Source organism: Emydura macquarii, unplaced genomic scaffold (genome assembly GCF_026122565.2).
Source record: "Emydura macquarii macquarii isolate MOO-44397 ecotype Brisbane River unplaced genomic scaffold, CSIRO-AGI_Emac_v2 contig_1451, whole genome shotgun sequence".
In the NCBI taxonomy this organism is placed as follows: Eukaryota; Metazoa; Chordata; order Testudines; family Chelidae; genus Emydura; species Emydura macquarii.
Genome location: NW_027131588.1, coordinates 22118924 through 22135543, shown reverse-complemented (window position 1 = coordinate 22135543; position 16620 = coordinate 22118924). Strand labels below are relative to the sequence as shown.

General features: G+C 48.9%; 1 protein-coding gene across 2 annotated transcripts in view; it reads right to left on the bottom strand.

Annotated features, from left to right (window-relative positions):
• Positions 1 to 14907, bottom strand: part of FBXO10 (F-box protein 10) — a 38106-nt gene extending 23199 nt beyond the window's left edge. For both annotated transcript variants that reach the window (XM_067553349.1, XM_067553350.1), the window contains exons 1-3: positions 14323 to 14907; positions 10186 to 11046; positions 303 to 452 (exon numbers count right to left, since the gene is read on the bottom strand). In XM_067553349.1, coding sequence (XP_067409450.1) covers positions 303 to 452; positions 10186 to 11046; positions 14323 to 14907 — 1596 coding nt within the window. The remainder of the gene's footprint in view (positions 1 to 302; positions 453 to 10185; positions 11047 to 14322) is intronic.
• Between the last annotated feature and the right edge of the window lie 1713 nt (positions 14908 to 16620).

Sequence of the window (16620 nt, the reverse complement as noted above, 5' to 3'; positions counted from 1 at the left end):
AGCTGCAAGCTAGGTAACGTTTGAGGATTATTTAAAGAGCCGGTTCGCCTTGAGCCACCATTTCAGTGTCAGATGAAATATACTTGGCTAACAGGAGCCTCTGAAGCAGATTATTTTGAGGCAGAATTCACTAATCACGAACCCAAAAGGGTTACACTTGGGGCAAGAAGTCAAACCCCTTTGGTTTTTAAAAGCCAGGGTGACTCTCCAGTGCAGCTCAGACAGCATGTTTGGCCGTCTGTCAGGCACAAAAAAAAAAAGAATGATCTTCAGACAGATCCAGGCCTAGGGAACGCACATACCAGTATCAGAGGGTTGGCTCCCTTCCGGATATCCACCCCCGCCTCACAGTTTGAATGGATGTTATTGTCTGCAATCAGGCCTCCAGCTGCCAAGCGGAGAAATATCCCTGATGCTTTGCAGTGGTGAATGTCATTCTTCAGCATGACGATCTACAGGGGAGAGGAAAAGCAATTTTAGTCCCAATTTGTGTCTGAAGAAGATACCCGGGAGGAGAAGCATAGCTTTATCCTCCCTGCCACTTCAGAAGTCCCTGATGCATGGAAAACTCCCACTGCCTTCGGCTGCTAGCAGGATCATGTTCTGTGTTATGATGCAAAGAAGTTCACTAGACTCCTAGACTTTAAGGTCAGAAAGGACCATTATGATCATCTAGTCTGACCTCCTGCACATGCAGGCCACAGACCCTCACCCACCCACTCCTGTAATAGACCCCTACCCTCTGGCTGAGTTACTGATGTCCTCAAATCATGGTTTAAAGACTTCAACTTACACTAGTTTATACCTGCAAGTGACCCGTGCCCCAGGCTGCAGAGGAAGGCGAAAATCTCCCAGGGTCTCTGCCAATCTGACCTGGGGGAAAATTCCTTTCTGACCTCAAATATGGTGATCAGTTGAACTCTGAGCATATGGGCAAGACCCACCAGCCATACACCAGGAAAATAATTCTCTGTGGTAACTCAGAGCCCTCCCCACCTAGTGTCCCATGGCTGGCCGCCTGGGGATATTTGCTGCTAGCAGTCGCAGATCGGCCACATGCCATCGCAGGCAGTCTCATCACACCCTCCCCTCCATAAACTTATCAAGCTCAGTCTTGAAGCCAGCTTGGTTTTTTGTCCCCCTCTCTCTTCTCCCTGCGGAAGGCAATTCCAGAACTTCATTCCTCTGATGATTCAAAACCTTCATCTAATTTCAAGCCTGAACTTTCTGATGGCAATTTAGAGCCATTTGTTCTTCTGTCAACACTGGTGCTTAACTTAAATAACTCCTCTCCCTCACTGCTGCTTATCCCACTAATGTATTTATAGAGGGCACTCGTATCTCTCCTCACCCTGCCTTTGGTCAGGCTAAACAAGCCAAGTTCTTGGAGTCTCCTTCCATGGATCATCCTAGTCGCCCTTCTCTGCACCTGTTCCAGCTTGAATTCATCTGTCTTAAACGTGGGAGACCAGAACTGCAGACAGCATTCCCGAGGAGATCTCATTACAATGATACTAACACTTCCCTATCTCTGCTGGAAATACCTCGCCTGATGCATCCTAAGATTGCCTTAGCTTTTTTCACGGCTGCATCACATTGGCGGCTCATAGCCATCCTCTGATCCACCAATACGCCTAGGTCTTTCTCCTCCTCTGTCACTTCCAACTGATACACCCACACCTTAGAGCAAAAATTCTTGTTGTTAGTCTCTACGTGCATGACCCTTCACTTTGCAGCACTACATGCCATCCCACGTCAGGGTTGGTCATGGACGATCAATGTAGCCTAGTGGGTCGCGCAGTAACGTGGGACTCCGCAAACCTGGGTTCTAGCCCCACCTCTGTTGCTGGTGACCTGGGGCAAGTCACTTTCCTGCCCTCTGCCTCCGTTTCCCCATCTGTAAAAGGAGGCTAATGATACTGACCGCCTTTGCAAAGTGCTTTGGGATGTATGGATGATAAGAGCTGGATATGATTAATATTATCTCCCTCCCCCAAATACTATTTTAATGGCCTCTTTTCGGAAAATCCTGGGCCTGATCCTCAGTTATTCCATTCCTGCGCTTGGCCGGTGGTTTTAAGCCACCTTGGCACTTTCCATGTAAGGAGACGAGCCTCAGGGCTTCTCTAACTTGTGTACTGCTCCCCAGGGTTCCCTACCAGCCCTGGGAGGCCCAGAGCAGCTGAAGCAACATACCCTATGGCCACGTCCCCAGTCAATCCTCTATGCCAGGGGCTGGCAGCAGGGCAGAGATGGAGCCTTGCACCAACCAGGGAAACCCCCGCACGGGGGCAGCTTCAGGGGGACCTTTTCCACACACTTTAAGGCTGCTCTACGCTGTTGAAGCAAATTAGCAGCCAGCCTGGTCCTCTCTACTCAAGAGAGCTCAATGCACAATTCTGGAGAAGAGTTAATCAACCAACACCCACCAATCAATCACCATAGGATCATCACAACAACCGGGTGTAAAATCAAGTCTGATGCGTGTGAATGAAAACCAGTGCCAAAGGAATTCTGCCACACGCAGCAACCCAGAACGAGATGTTGGGTTGTTAACAAAACAGTCAATTCAGGTCTCCTTCGGAGAGATTTATGGACACTGTCCACAACCTCATTTTATTTTAAAGGCAGGAAATGTGGTTGAGTGGTTAGAGCGCCCATTTGGGAACTCTGGAAGCTATTACCGCCTTCGTCAAGACCCAGGAACATAGGAATTGCCAAGGTCCATCTGGTGCAGTATTTGTCTCTGCCTAAGAACCTCACCGTAGCAGGTGTGAGATAATCTGCCCCATGTTAGCTCTCACCCCGATCGCTAATAGTTAGAGGTTGATGAGACTGAAGCAGGGGGTTTTACAGCCCTTCCAAAATGTTTAGCGTTAATTATAACTCTGGGTATTCTTGTTATCCACATAAAAGTCCAACCCCTCGCTGAATCTTGCTAAGTTCTTGCCTCAGCCTCTTCCCCTGGGGCTGAGTTCCACAGTCCAAGCGTTGGGTGGAGAAGCATTGCCTTTTATCAGTGTTGAATTTTCCACCTTTTAATCCGGAGGAATAACCCCTTGTTCTTGTGGCAGGACCTTGCTCTGGGACCCAGGGCGAGGCCACCCCATTCTCTCCGCCCTTCAGTCTGCCCCCCTGTATGACGGGAAGGAGAGCACCTCCCTACCTGACGAGAGCGCTGGGGGGACTGTATCCAGAGCAGTGGAGAAAAGGGGCTAGGTCCCTGTGACGTACAATTCTCGAGTCTCTCACCAAACTGAGGAACGTGCCTCTTGCAATGCTCATGTAAATGGCTCATTGTGTACCAGGCTGGGGGAACGGGATCCCCTCTGCAAATCCGGCAATGTGGCAGGGAGCCATATATAATCTCTGACGGAGGCCACTGGCCTGAGACCAGCACAGCTCTGACCCCGGGAGCCAGGCTGGGAGGAGAACGCTGAGCACACAGAAGCAGCACCCAGGCAGGAAAGGGCTGGAGAGGGGAAAAGCCCTCCCCGCCCCCATACCCAGAGGAGGAAGACAGCGAAGAAACCGTGCGCTGAATGGGACTGCGGCGCCGCAAAGCGATCCTGACCCAGGCGCTGGCGGTGCTCAGCCAGGTCTCCATGGAGATCATGCATCAACGCGAGGCGACCTGCACAGGTCATGAGGTTGGAACCGTGGCTCTCCTGTGGCTTCCTCGGGACTCAGTCTCTTCAAGGCCGAGAGCTGCTGACGGAGCGGGAGAGGCACTGGGTTACGAGCCCTCTCTTGTGCCAAGCCAGAGCGGGGAGGAACAGCCTGGAATACAATGTGCTGCCCTGTATGTTTTCCCTGGTGTTTCTCATCCAAACACCGACTCTCCTGTCTGCTCAATGCTCCAGATGACATTTCACGGCCTTTAACCACACCTGTTGGATGCCGATAACGAAGGCAGAGCTACGCTACGATAGCTGATCTCATGAGATGCAGCCAAACGCTGCCTCTGGAAACCAGGGAATGGCTCAATGAGCCTTCATCAGCTGCTTCTAGCCCAGGGCGAGGCGGTTCCAAAGTCAGGTTCCGAAGCAGACCTCACAATAATGCTTGCACATGTCCCTGCTATTCGGAGCTCCCCTGAAGTTAGGGAGCCGAATTCAGACCTGGTAGACATGGGCGCCACTCCATTGACAGAGCTGTGTCTGCTTACATCAGCCTTGAATTTGTCCCAGCAAATGCACTATTTGCATGCTGTGACAGCAATTCTTTGCACATCTTCCGAGCAAGAGGACACAGAAGGTAAAACACCCGGCATCTAGATGCGGAATCACTCCAGGTAGCAAAGTTAAGGTGGATGACCTTTTAATCACTGCACTGTTTTATTTAAGCAAACAAGTAGTTTAATATTCATGCCGTTATGGTATTTAATTCCTTCCAGTCAAATAAGCCCTTAACCCCATGTCTGATTAGTAGAGAGAAATAATCTACAAATTGCTTTTGCATATTCCCACTTTACTGAACAACATGGATCGGAAGGTCATTAAATTACACTTCTTTTGTTTGCTCGTTCCAAAAAGGGGCTTTATTCAATCTGTTAATTAAATGGGGAGCCAGGCAGGCAAGGTTAGTCACTCACCACTGCCCCGGTGTGGAGGTCAAGCAGACCATGGAATGGCAAACTCTGCTCTGCAGAACTACAGTAACAGGGTGACATATGCTGCAAGCTAACGAAGCAGGGCCCCCGTCTACGGATTTCTTTGGACTGCTTAAAGTCGTACACCTTGTTCAAGGGCTTTGCTGGACAGAGCTCTGATCCAACACCCATTAGTCAACGGCGCTGATCCCACTGACTTCAGTGGCCCTTGGTTCCCCTTCTCTTATATAAACCACGATTTCATGACCTTATTTCCTTTTCTCTTTATGGAGGTCTCTAGCATCCTTTTTCACTGGGATTTCCTCCTCCCTTTTACCTAAATTACAAGGGATTGATCTGAACTAATTCAAAGTACTTACTTACTTTAAATTTGTCGTGGTCTGTTGCAGAAAGCCCTACACCTCTAAAATACCTGCCTAAAAAGCAACCCGCTGCTCTCCAGCATCAAGAAACATAGGAACAGCCGATATTCCTGGAGGACATATGAAATCAATCTTCAGGGACAGCAGTTGGAGTTCATTACCTAGAATCATTATGACTAAGCAGAAACAACCATGTTTGGATTAGTCAGAAAAGGTTTCGAAGTTTGGATGGTTGGAATTGGTTTTCCCTATGGAAAATTTTGGCAAAGAATTGAAAACAAAAATATTTCAGTTCTGAAATGCTACTGCACGGGTGCGTGGGAGTTGTAGTTCATGTGCCTCATGCTCCCATTTTGATACTTCCACAGGTGACAGCAAAAATTCTTGTTGTTGGTCCCTAAGCGCATGCCCTTGCACTCTACCCTATTAAATTTCATCCCACTTCTATTTCCCCAGGTTGTCCAGATCTTCTGGTATGATATTCCAGTCCTCCTCCATACTGGCAGTACTTCCCAACTCTGTGTCACCGGCACATTTTCTTAGCACACTCCCACTTTTTGTGCCAAAGTCATGAATGAAAATATTAAATAAGATTGGTCTCAAGATCAATTCCTGAGGAACTCCACTAGTAACCTCCCCTCCAGCTTGACAGTTCACCTGTCAGCGTGACCCGTTGTAGTCTCCCCTTGAACCAGTTCCTTACCCACCTTCCGATTCTTGTATTAATCCCCATCTTCACCAACTGAATAATTTCCCAGGGGGAATTGTATCAAGTGCTTTACTGAAATCCAGGTAGATTAGATTGACTGCGTTTCCTTGTTCTAAAAAAACTGGAATCTTCTCAAAGAAAGAAATCAAGTTGGTCTAACACGACTGACCTTTTGTAAAACCATGTTGTATTTTATCCCAATTGTCGTTTACCTCTACGTCCTTAACCACTCTCTCTTTCAAAATTTGTTCTAAGACTTTGCATACAACTGAGGTCAAACTAATGTGTCTGTAGTTTTCCAGATCACTTCCCCCTCCCCACCCTCCAATTCTTCCATATAGGTACTAGATTAGCAATTCTCCAGTCACAGGGTCTGACTCCCTGCATTTACAGATTTATTAAAAATCCTTGCTATTGGGATGGCAATTTCATGTGCCTATTCCTTGAATAGTCTTGAATGGAGATTATCCGGGGGCCCCGATTTGGTCCCATTAAGCTGTTTGAGGTTTGCTTCTACCTTGAATGTGATAATTTCTATTTCCATATCCTTGTTTCCATTATCCACTGTCCCAAAGCATCTCATTATCCTTGTTAAAAGCTGAGGCAAAGTATTTGTTTAGGTGTCGGTCTGTGCCTAGATTATCTTTACTGTCCACCCCATCCTCAGTACTTAGCAGTCCCACTTCTTCTTTCCTTGTTTTCTTTTTATCTGTATGGCTAAAAAACCTTTTTATTATTGGTTTTAGTTTCCTTTCCAAGATCCAACTCTGCCTGGCTTTTGGCAGTTCTCACTTTTTCCCTACACATTCTTGACCTCCAAGAGGTAGCTTTTCTTGCTGAGCCATCCCATCTTCCACTCCTTGTTGGCTTTCTGCTTTCTCTTCATCACCTGTCTTTGATGCTTGCTCATGCACCTTGGTCTGCAACCCTTCCCTACGAATTTGTTCCCCTTGCTTGGGATGCCAACTTCAGATAGCTTCTGCAACTTTGACTTAAATAATTCCCAGTCCCCTCCACATTCAGATCCCTGAGTTCTTCAGCCCAGTCCACTTACCTAAAGAATTCCCCTAATTTTTTTAAGTTTTTCTTTTTTGAAATCAAGGACCCGCATTGCAAACCTAGTTTTGTTTATCCTTCCATTTAGTTTAAGTTGGATCAACTCAATCGCTCGAACCAAGGTTTTCCCCTACGACCAGTTCTTCTTGGATATCCTCGCTACTTACCAGTACTAAATCTGAAATGGCATCCCCTCTTGTTGGTTTGTGACTATTGGTGAAGAAATCTGTCAGCTGATCTCTGGGCCCTACCACTATTAGTAGCACTTGTCCTCCAACCTATATCTGGGAAATTAATCACATAAATCCCAGTAGTGTTTATTTCATTACTATTATTAAAGAGGTCTCTAGCCATATGGAGATCGGATCTTCGTGGCCTGTAGCAGACCTCAAGCACTATCCCAGGGGAGCCTCTGCTATCCTTCTTCCCCCACAAAGTGATTTTGACCCAAACAGATTCTGCTTTATCCATCCCACCACTTCTAATTACCTCACCAATAACATACAATGCTGCTCCACCATCTTTACTTTGATTTCTGTCTTTCCTGAACAGCACATACCCTTCAATGCCTGTACTCCAGTCACCAAGTTTCTGTTATCCCTATAACATCTGGCTTCACTTCCAGCACCAGTAGCTCTAGATCCTCCATTTTGTTACCAAGGCTCCTTGCATTGGCGCACAGACGTCTTCGCTATTTCTGCTCAGCTTCACCCTGATGCCTCGCTCCGTTTGGTACAGTCGTTCTACCGTCACTATCGCCTACCTGACTGTTCCTGTCATTGGTATCGGCACTGTCTTTCCTTATGATGTCCGTTCTCCTGCCCTCTGTTGTTCCTTTCTCCATTGCTGTATCCTCTTTTACTTCATTTTCCTCCCGCTCAATATTAGAGTCAGGCAAGGAGATGACCTGAGCAGCTCCTGTCTCCCCGAGTTCTTAGTTTAAAGCTCTTTTAATCAGCTGTGCCAACCTCCATCTCAGAAGTCTGTTTCCCTCCTTGCTCAGGCGAGTCCATCCCATGAGAACGGTCCTCTCTGTCTGTGAACCCCTCCCCATGTCCATACGTCCCAAAGCCCTCCTAACAGCACCACTGCCTGAGCCATCTGTTGATCATCATCATCGTGTCTCGCCTTCATTCTCCTCCTCCAGGGACAGGCAGAATCACACTGAAGATCAGCTGAGCCTGTCCGTTCTTCTTAGCAGGGAGTTCCCGGTCACAAAGATCACATAGACCTGCCTCTTCCTGGCATGGGTGTGATTCTCCGGCCCTCCCTTTGCTGTTCTTTCTGGCTGCAAGTCCTCTCGTTGTCTGTTCTCCCTCGCAATCTCCTGCGAATCATCCTCTATCCTCCTGGGGTGCCAGACTCTGCTATCTCCATTTTCTCTTCCCCGCTTCGTGCAGGACTAGCCGCTCTTTTCTTCTGTTACTACCTTCCTCTCCCCTTCATTTTTCAATTGAGTGAACCTGTTCCTCAGTGCTGGGTGTCCGAAGGAAGTGTCACAGGGGGTGCTAACCCAATGCTAAATTGTGGCCAGTTTTCATGAGAGCAGCTCAACCTCCATCCGAGATATTTCCATTTGTCCTGTTTCAATTCCCTGTTCCAGTGGGGCCACTTGCGTTAGCACAGTTATGTGCTCTGTAAGCATTTGCTTCACCAGAGTCCTAGTTACTATACCAGGACCGGAACCAAAGCCCTTTGACGTCTATAGAAAGTATTCACTGGCTGTAATTGCCTTTGGATAAGGCCCCGATACACATTCTCCACTTGCCTGCAGAGACTTGGTTCTCGTGCAAATCTCCCATGTTTTGATACTAACATATCAGACTTTAAGTAACAGAAACGGTAACGTGAAAGACATTTAACACTTGGCGGGGCAAAGCACTAGAGAATACGCCACAGGGTATACTGCTGTCCTGGCTGGAGAATGGTCTAAGTGTCAGAAATGATCCTTCCCATTTCTAATTTGTAAGATCACTTGTTTAGGGTCTATCAGGATTACGGTGTGTTTGTGGTGAAAGGGGTAGGTGTTAGAAGTAGCTGTTGCCTTAAAAACCAGCTAAAATCACCTTCCCTATAAGCAGATGGGTGAATTAATGACTTGGAATGGGAAGATGAGGGCACTGCAGGATGCAATTGCAAAGTATTTCATCTGGGAAGAATTGTTATATAATGAACGGTAAATAAACTCCCACCTACTGCCTCCCTCATTAGCGCAGCCAATCAGACGGCAGTAGCCCTCTTCTGAGTGTTTAATGCTATGGTTCAATTTAGTTCAGGTGCCCTTTCCACATCCTTATTGCTAAGAAACAAATGGCCTAGACGACATATATGTGTGTCACCACCCCAGCGTCTGTGCAGATCTTTTGTTCCTGCCAAAAACCGTGAGGGCTACCTCTCAGCCATTCACCTCTCCAGTGCCCTGCTGGAGGGAGAAGCGTAGCATCTGTTCCACATGGTTTCTATAGTGCTACAATCATCTTGAGCAGCTGGCTTCAGCTCAACTTTGGGTTGAACAGCCAGGACCTAAAACTAGCCACAGGTACCACGGCGAACTCATTTCCTTCGAGAAAAAACCAGGCACGGTTGCTAAATGAGGACCGTGTAGTTACCTATCAAAGCAGGGACAGAACCAGGCATGTGAAAGCAAGGACATGAATAGTTAAAGGCTTCAGAAATCTTTCATTCTAAACCAAGACCTGATTCTTCACCCCTTTACACCAGTATCACGCCACTAGATCTCTCGGTCAGGGAGTTTTTTCTGGTAGTCTGAATTGTCCCTTTTATTTTGGGGATGGGGGTGGGGTTAATTTCATTTCCTAGACCCTTTTGAAGAAATAGGAACATGTCGACGTTCTGAACTCTTTAGCATTCATAGAACAGAGGGCCACTTTACAAATCTACGCTGATAAAGGGATATAAACCTTTACGCTTCAGTCTCTAACTATCGGAGGTTAGGGAGGCATTGTCTCCTAACAGGTTACCTCCTTGCTACCTACTGCACAATTTCCTGCCCCTTCCTCTGAAGCAGCTGGAACTGGCTGTGGTCCGCGGCAGGACACTGGGCTAGACGGAGCACAGCCTGATCCGCTCTGGCAATTCCTATGTTCCTACATTGCTAACCTGGGGACCTCACAGCAGGTGCAGCACCACAGCTGTACTTTAAAACGTGGTGCTGCCTGTCGGCATTTCCAAGGGTTCTCCACTGAGTCTCTAACTCTGCAGGGAGAGTCAAATGCCTCCAGAACCGACAGCATCCGGATGTCTACCGACTTGATCTGAGGGTACAATCAAGGAGACATCTAAGTGCTTTCGTTTGCACCCGCAGGTGAGTGCAGGCGCAAAGCATGAGGTGGGTTAACAACGAGGCCTGTCGGCTCTGCCGACTGAACCCCTAGGAGGGTTGGCTTTGCAGCCTGGGAGGGTTTCATTACCAGCCTGTACAGCACCTTGCTGTTTTGTATGCACCGCACGGCATAGGTCAGGTCCCGGAAGACGCTCCCCTCCAGCTTGGCTCGTCCTTGCGAGCAGACAAAGACCCCGCCTTTCCCGTCCCTGAACAGGCACTTCCGAACGAGGCATCCTTGCAGAGCGCTGGCGAGGGACTGGGCCTCCTTGTCTCTCTGCAGCTCCTGCTGCAGTGTTTTGAGCTCCAGGCCCGTCTGCAGGGTGGTTAGCCCGTTGGTTTGCAGCCTGCTGCTGTGAACCACTTGTGCCAGCATGTGGCTGAGACCGTGGGCCTGGTAGGACAGTTTGCACATCGACCGGTTGTCTTCCTCGTTCTCGCTGCTCGTGCTCAGCTCGCTGTCACTAGAGTCTGTCTCCAGGATCATGGCTTCCCTCTCCTTTGCTGCGTAAAGGTTCCCATTGACTTCAACCTCTTTCTCACCCGCTTTTTCAAGCACCAGCTGAGTCTTGGAAGCAGAAAATAAATGACTTTGGTCCCCGCCCACCACGATCTCGCAGGTCCTTACGTTCCTCGCCGGTGGGTCGCCCCAGCCGTCGTGCTTGGACGTGTTGCAAAGGGCGGCGTCTGATGCCTGTAACAACACAGAGTGGGACTTGGCCAGTGTGGTTAGGTGTTTGCAGGCCCAGTTCCTCTCAGAGGACGGGGCGCCCTCGACGGTGACGGAGGCGTTTTCACTGCCAGCGAACTCACAGTTTTCCAGGACGCCCAGGGCCACGCTGTGGAAATGGATGCTGGACTGGTTGAAGGTGCAGAACTTCACCTGGCACGTCCCCGGGGCGTGGATCTGGAGCTGCCCGTTCTCAAAGTTGCAGTTGTCAAACTGGACGTGGCCGGAGGTCGTCTGGAGAATAACGATCACGAGACAAAATAAATACCAAAGTAAGGAAGGAACACTCTCCCTCCCCCACACACTCACACCCCCCTAGTGGCACCTGGAACCGGTAGACCATGGCACTCACAGTAAACGGATAGCCATCGGCTTCTATTCGGGATCCAGACATTTCACAGCCCCAACTTTGATCAACACCCACGCACTAGGAGCTGGAGTCCTACCCATGGCAGCTTTAGTTGTTGTCAGCCCGCTGGCACAAGTTGTTGGGCTTGGGACAGGGCAACGGGGTGAAATGTAATCGCCTGGCCTATACAGGAGGTCAGATGAGATGTTCCAATGGCTTCTTCTTGCCTTGAAACCCATGAATATAGCAGAAGCAGATGCAGCATGTGCTGTGCATGCTAGCAGGCATGCTCTGTCTGCTGCCTACCTGACCCCACGCATTCTGCACGCAAGGCAAATGTTTCTGTCACACGCATATGGGTCAGCCTTAGGCTGGGGGATTTGCCTTAGCACTGGAAACGTCATGCACTCTTCACTCCCCTCTGGTCCACGTGACTGTGGAGCTGGATTGCTGAAGTCTGTCCTGTCATCCGTCCCTGGCTTGGGAGGCTTTGGGACACAAGACAGCACAGCCTGGGGGTAGAACGCCTTGGAGATCTACAAGGTTTCCAGCAGTCTCAATAACTCGTATATACCTTGTAGGAGAGGCCTGTCTTTTCTCACCACAAGAGGTGATAAGCGCTCTGCTTATCCCCCCAATCGGTACAAGACAGACAGCAACATTTTCCCCACCACGCCCTGACAGCATAACTGAGCCATGACCCAGAGGGGCTTAGGGAGAAAAGGAAACAAGCTGTCTTGGAATTTTGTCCGATTCTTAATTTCACAGGAAATCTCCTTAGTTGTTAATCAGTTTCTCTTTCCACATTATCCCTGGGTTTCTAGAGGTAGATTCCCCAACTAGAGGGGCTTGGAAATTTTTCAACGAAACATTTTTTCAGTTGAAAACCACTGATTTGTCAAAACCGAGCCTGTTCGTGAAACAGGGTCGGTCTTGCAAATCTCACAACTGGAAAATGTCATGAAAAGACAAAAACAAACATTCTGCAATTATCAAAATGTTTTGTTTCAACATTTTCTACATGAACAATTCTGGTTTTCCAGTTCAAAATGACTTTTTGTTTGGAAATTTAAGCTAACCGGACTAAAAAAAAAAAAAAAAAAGTTGAAGAAAAGGGGAAAAGAATCTCAAAAATCTAAGGAAACATTTTGATTGACACATGCTGAAATTTTTTTGTTGGTTTACAACGTTTTTTGAGATTTCGATAAGAAGACAAATCAGTGACTGGGGACAGGCGCTCCTGGGCCATAGGAATCATTTTGCACAAATCTCCAATTTTTACCCTTGACATTTTCTTCATGTTTATTTTAATGCCTGTCCATCCCAACAGGCACAGGTCACACATTGCTAGAGTAAAGGGGCAGACTTTCAAATCAAAGAGCTAAGATAAACAAATGGAGAACACTGCAGTATTTTAGCGAGGGATCAGCTAAGTCACACGTCTAACACCTACATCTTCACCCCTCGCCTTTCCTTTTTTAAAAAAAAAGTTACTTAAAAGGGACACTGTCAAGTCAATTTCAAGCCAAACAAGTTGTTTTGTAAAAGCTTTTGCAAAATCTAAGCTCAATTTCATGGTTCTATTTTTTAATTTTTTTTTTTAAATAAAAACACCAATGGGAAAAGGGCTTGTCTGGAAGGACACATTCTCCATTCACTGTCTGCAACCCAAACGCTGAAGTATTGTGCAGAGCATGATCCAGAAAGTAAAACTGACCATCGATGAAAGGGAAACACATCTACTTTCATTGTCCAGGCTGAGAGAAATGTACAAAGTCTCTAACGCCATGCAACAGTGAAGAATAAATTAATCTCTGTTTCAATAAACTAAACAAACACAGATAAGGAAAGCTTTTTTTTTTTTTTTTTACCCTGACAGATTGTCCTTTTAATATTTGTCCAGTGCTTTTCCTCTGAGCTTTTTAAAAGCAATTAAGTTAAATGAGTTAGAGAATTCAATTATTTTAAAAAATAACTGAGTTCTATTTTGCAGACAGGTAAACTGAGGCAGAATAAACTGAAGCAGAGAGAGGTAAGAGGTCAGATTTTCAAACTTTTATTCCCGTTTTTGCTCCTCAAGTAGCCTGACTGGCTTCATGGAGTATGAATGTCTGGATCAGGCCCAAGGTGACATGGGCCTGGTCAAACCATGAGTCAGCTACAGTGCCAAAAAGAGAACCTAGAAGTCCTGACTAGGAGGGTCCTTTCTCTAAGTCCGCTATAGCTGTAACTAAGAAACAGCATGAATGACATCATGTGCGCGCGTCCTCCAGGAAGGCGTGTCAGAGTTTAATGCCAGAAGGGACACCCAGATCATTTCAGTCTGACCTCCTGTATATCACAGGCCACCAACACCACCCAGCCCCCGCACACTAACCCAACAACCAGAATTAGACCGGAATATTACAGCCTTCTGGTCACTAGACTACAGTGTGGCCACAGACAGAGAACAGGAGGGACTCAGGCCCACCAGGGTCCGGGGCCCCCACAATGGCAGGGAATTGATGTAGTGAAATATACCAAGAGCCACACTCCACGCTGCAAAGGCAAAAGTCATTCAAGGTCACCGGCAACCTGACCTGGGGAGATATTCCTTCCCGACCCCACATATGGCGACCAGTTAGACCCTGAGCACATGAGCAAGAACCAGCCAGCCAAGGCTCAGTGCCACCTCAGAGCATCGGCTCACCCCCTCCAACGTCCCATCGCCAGCCAGGCATCTCTGTGCCCGGTTTTCGACTGGAAAGTCCGGTCGAAAAGGGGACCTGACAGTGTGCAGTCAGATCTACTGACCGAACACCCATAGTCCGGTTACTGAGGTCAGGGGAAATGAGAGGTGCTGGGTCATCACCCGCACCAGCCCCTACTCAGCCAGGGCCATCTCCTACCTGCATTGGGCAGCTGTAGCTCCCAGCCCCAGCTCTGCAGGCGGTCCATCCTGACCCAGGCAGGGGAGGGGAGGGGAGAGGGGCGGTGCACTGAGTGATGGAGGGAGGGGGGAGAGAGGAGCAAAAGGGGAGGGGCATCAGGGGGAAGAGGCGGGGCAGAGGCAGTTCCTGGAGTGTCCGGTTTTTAATTATTACGAAGTTGGCAACCCTATCTCTGGTGCTTGCATTTTGTCCTTTGCTGCCGGGAGAGTTTCAGACAAGAGTCAGACCCACCTTGTAAACAACGGGGGTGAACCAGGCTGGCATAACGACCACGTTGCACAGGCGAGTGGTTGGGCAGTGCTGATCAATGCTGACCAGCAGAGCCACGTCCCCGAGCTTCCCCTGCCCCATGATCTCCACTGGCACCTTCAGGATAATTTCACTCTGCTCTTCGTACACCCCCGGCAGCAGCACGATCCGGTCATACACGCCGGCCGCGGCCACGGCAGCCCGGAGGGTCTCGAACTCACAGCCCTGCCCGACGCAGAGGAGATGGCGGTCCTTCTTCCTTCGGAACAAGGAGAAGCAGTTGGAGGATTCGATGTCCTGAGTGTTTTTGGTCCACGTTTTCGAGGCGACGTAGTGTTGCTTGAAGGCCTCTCGCCAGGACTGGGGCTCCACGTCGGGATGGTTGGGCCAGTTGGGGTGTCTGCATTCAATGCAGCCCAGGCACAGCTGGCGCCAGCGGGTGTTATCCAGGCTGAGGATGAGCTCACGCCACGCTCTGCAAACCAAACTGCAGCGGCCGAGGTCAGGAAGACGCAAGTAGGACAAAATCAGGCGCCACAACTCCACCGGGAGACCACTGATCTCCATAGTCACCTAGCAATGGTGGGACACAAAGACAAGGTGTTAGACAGTCAGCCGGCATTCGTTAGATCTGTGACAATTCCCGCCCGGGGTCTGCCTCACTCCATGCCACGCAGATGTCCAATGGCTTGTTCTACACCGACTGCCTCCGCCTCACCCCAGGGGCCGACTGTGCTTCTCCTGGCCCCTGCTGAGCCAGGGAGAGAGCGAGACCAGGACTGGAAAGTGAACCCAGCTTGCCTGATTGCATGGCTGTGCAGAGCACAAACGACTACCCCCCTCGAGATCTGCATCAAGGCTTCAACACACATCTTCCGCACACCACGGGCCTCATTCTGCACCTCGTGGGGGCAAGTACACCAGGGCCAAGGGAAAGCACGGTGCAGCCATTGTGCACAGATGTAAACATTAATAAATAATAATAATAATAATACCTAGACCTGATGGGCCCTTGGAGCATGTGGAGACCCAGGAGCCAATCAAGTATGCCTGTTCTATGGGCCAGATTTTGTGTTGCCATATGACACCCTTCTGCCATCTACACCCGTGTAAAGGGACAGGTATAACAACCCAAACAGCGCTGACGTTGGGTGTCTCCAGCAGATGGGTGTTTTGGGGGACAGACTGAGGGCTGGTGGAGGTGGGGGTTACACGTCTGTGAACCCCAGACAGGCTGTGAGCAGGAGGAGACACACATTAGGACAGCCTGTACCAGAAGCTGAACCTGCCCCTGTGATGAATCCACCCTTATGGGTCTAAAGGTGGATCGGGGTGGCCCTGAGGCTTGGCCAAGCTAACTAATTCTTCCAGCTAACCTATGACGTGTCTGCCACCCAACGTCAGCCGTGAGCAAACACCCGCACCCATGCAGGCGGCTGTTCAGGTGGCCAAAGGGCTGGAGTGAATTTTGTACGTTGATTGGTGTTTAGGATTCTGGCGCTTTGAAGACGGCTGCTCTTAGGTGTAGTTTGGGCCCACAGCGGTCAGGCCTGGGACGGTAGTCGATCTACCCCTGCAGAACACCTCTGCATTTTCATGAATGGCAAGATCCTTACAGAGCTGGACAGCTAACCCTCCCAAGATTTCAAAAATAATGCCCCGCTACTCCGAGACGCAGAGGGGTTCTGAAAGCACGGAACCCACTTTCGTTATCCCTCTGTAGCGGGCAGATTTACAGGCTGGCTAAAGGCTTTGATATTCAACTCTGTGGCGTGACGGCTTGAGATTTTTTTTTTGGTACTATGAGCAACTCCGGGTACATCCAGGCAGCTCTGAGAATCTGGGCACAAAGAGCTCTGAATTTTAGCCTTGGCGCCTGTAACATTCATTAACTTCTTCAGCTGCACCTCGGTCGCTCTAGGACTCCCAGGGTGGTAAGGTAAGCCCTGCTTTTCATTTCTATACTGCAGCTTCAGGTAGGGGTGGAGAGAGAGATGAAAAGAGCGACCTGGCTCTATAGATCCCGCTAGCGCAATAATCCCTTGTGTGGTAAAAGAAATCAGAGAGAGAAAGAGGCAGTACTGAACCTCATACTCACAGAAATGAAAGGAGCTCGGGTTTAAGGAAGCAGGAAAACACCTGTCAGGAAGGTGCTGTCTTCAGAAGGTCACAGCTGACAACTGAAGGAAGGAATTAAATCGAGGGCTTGTCAAGACTGTATTTGTCAGGAGAACACGGATCAGTTTACATGAAGTGCAGCTGCCCTCTGAAAAGAGATGA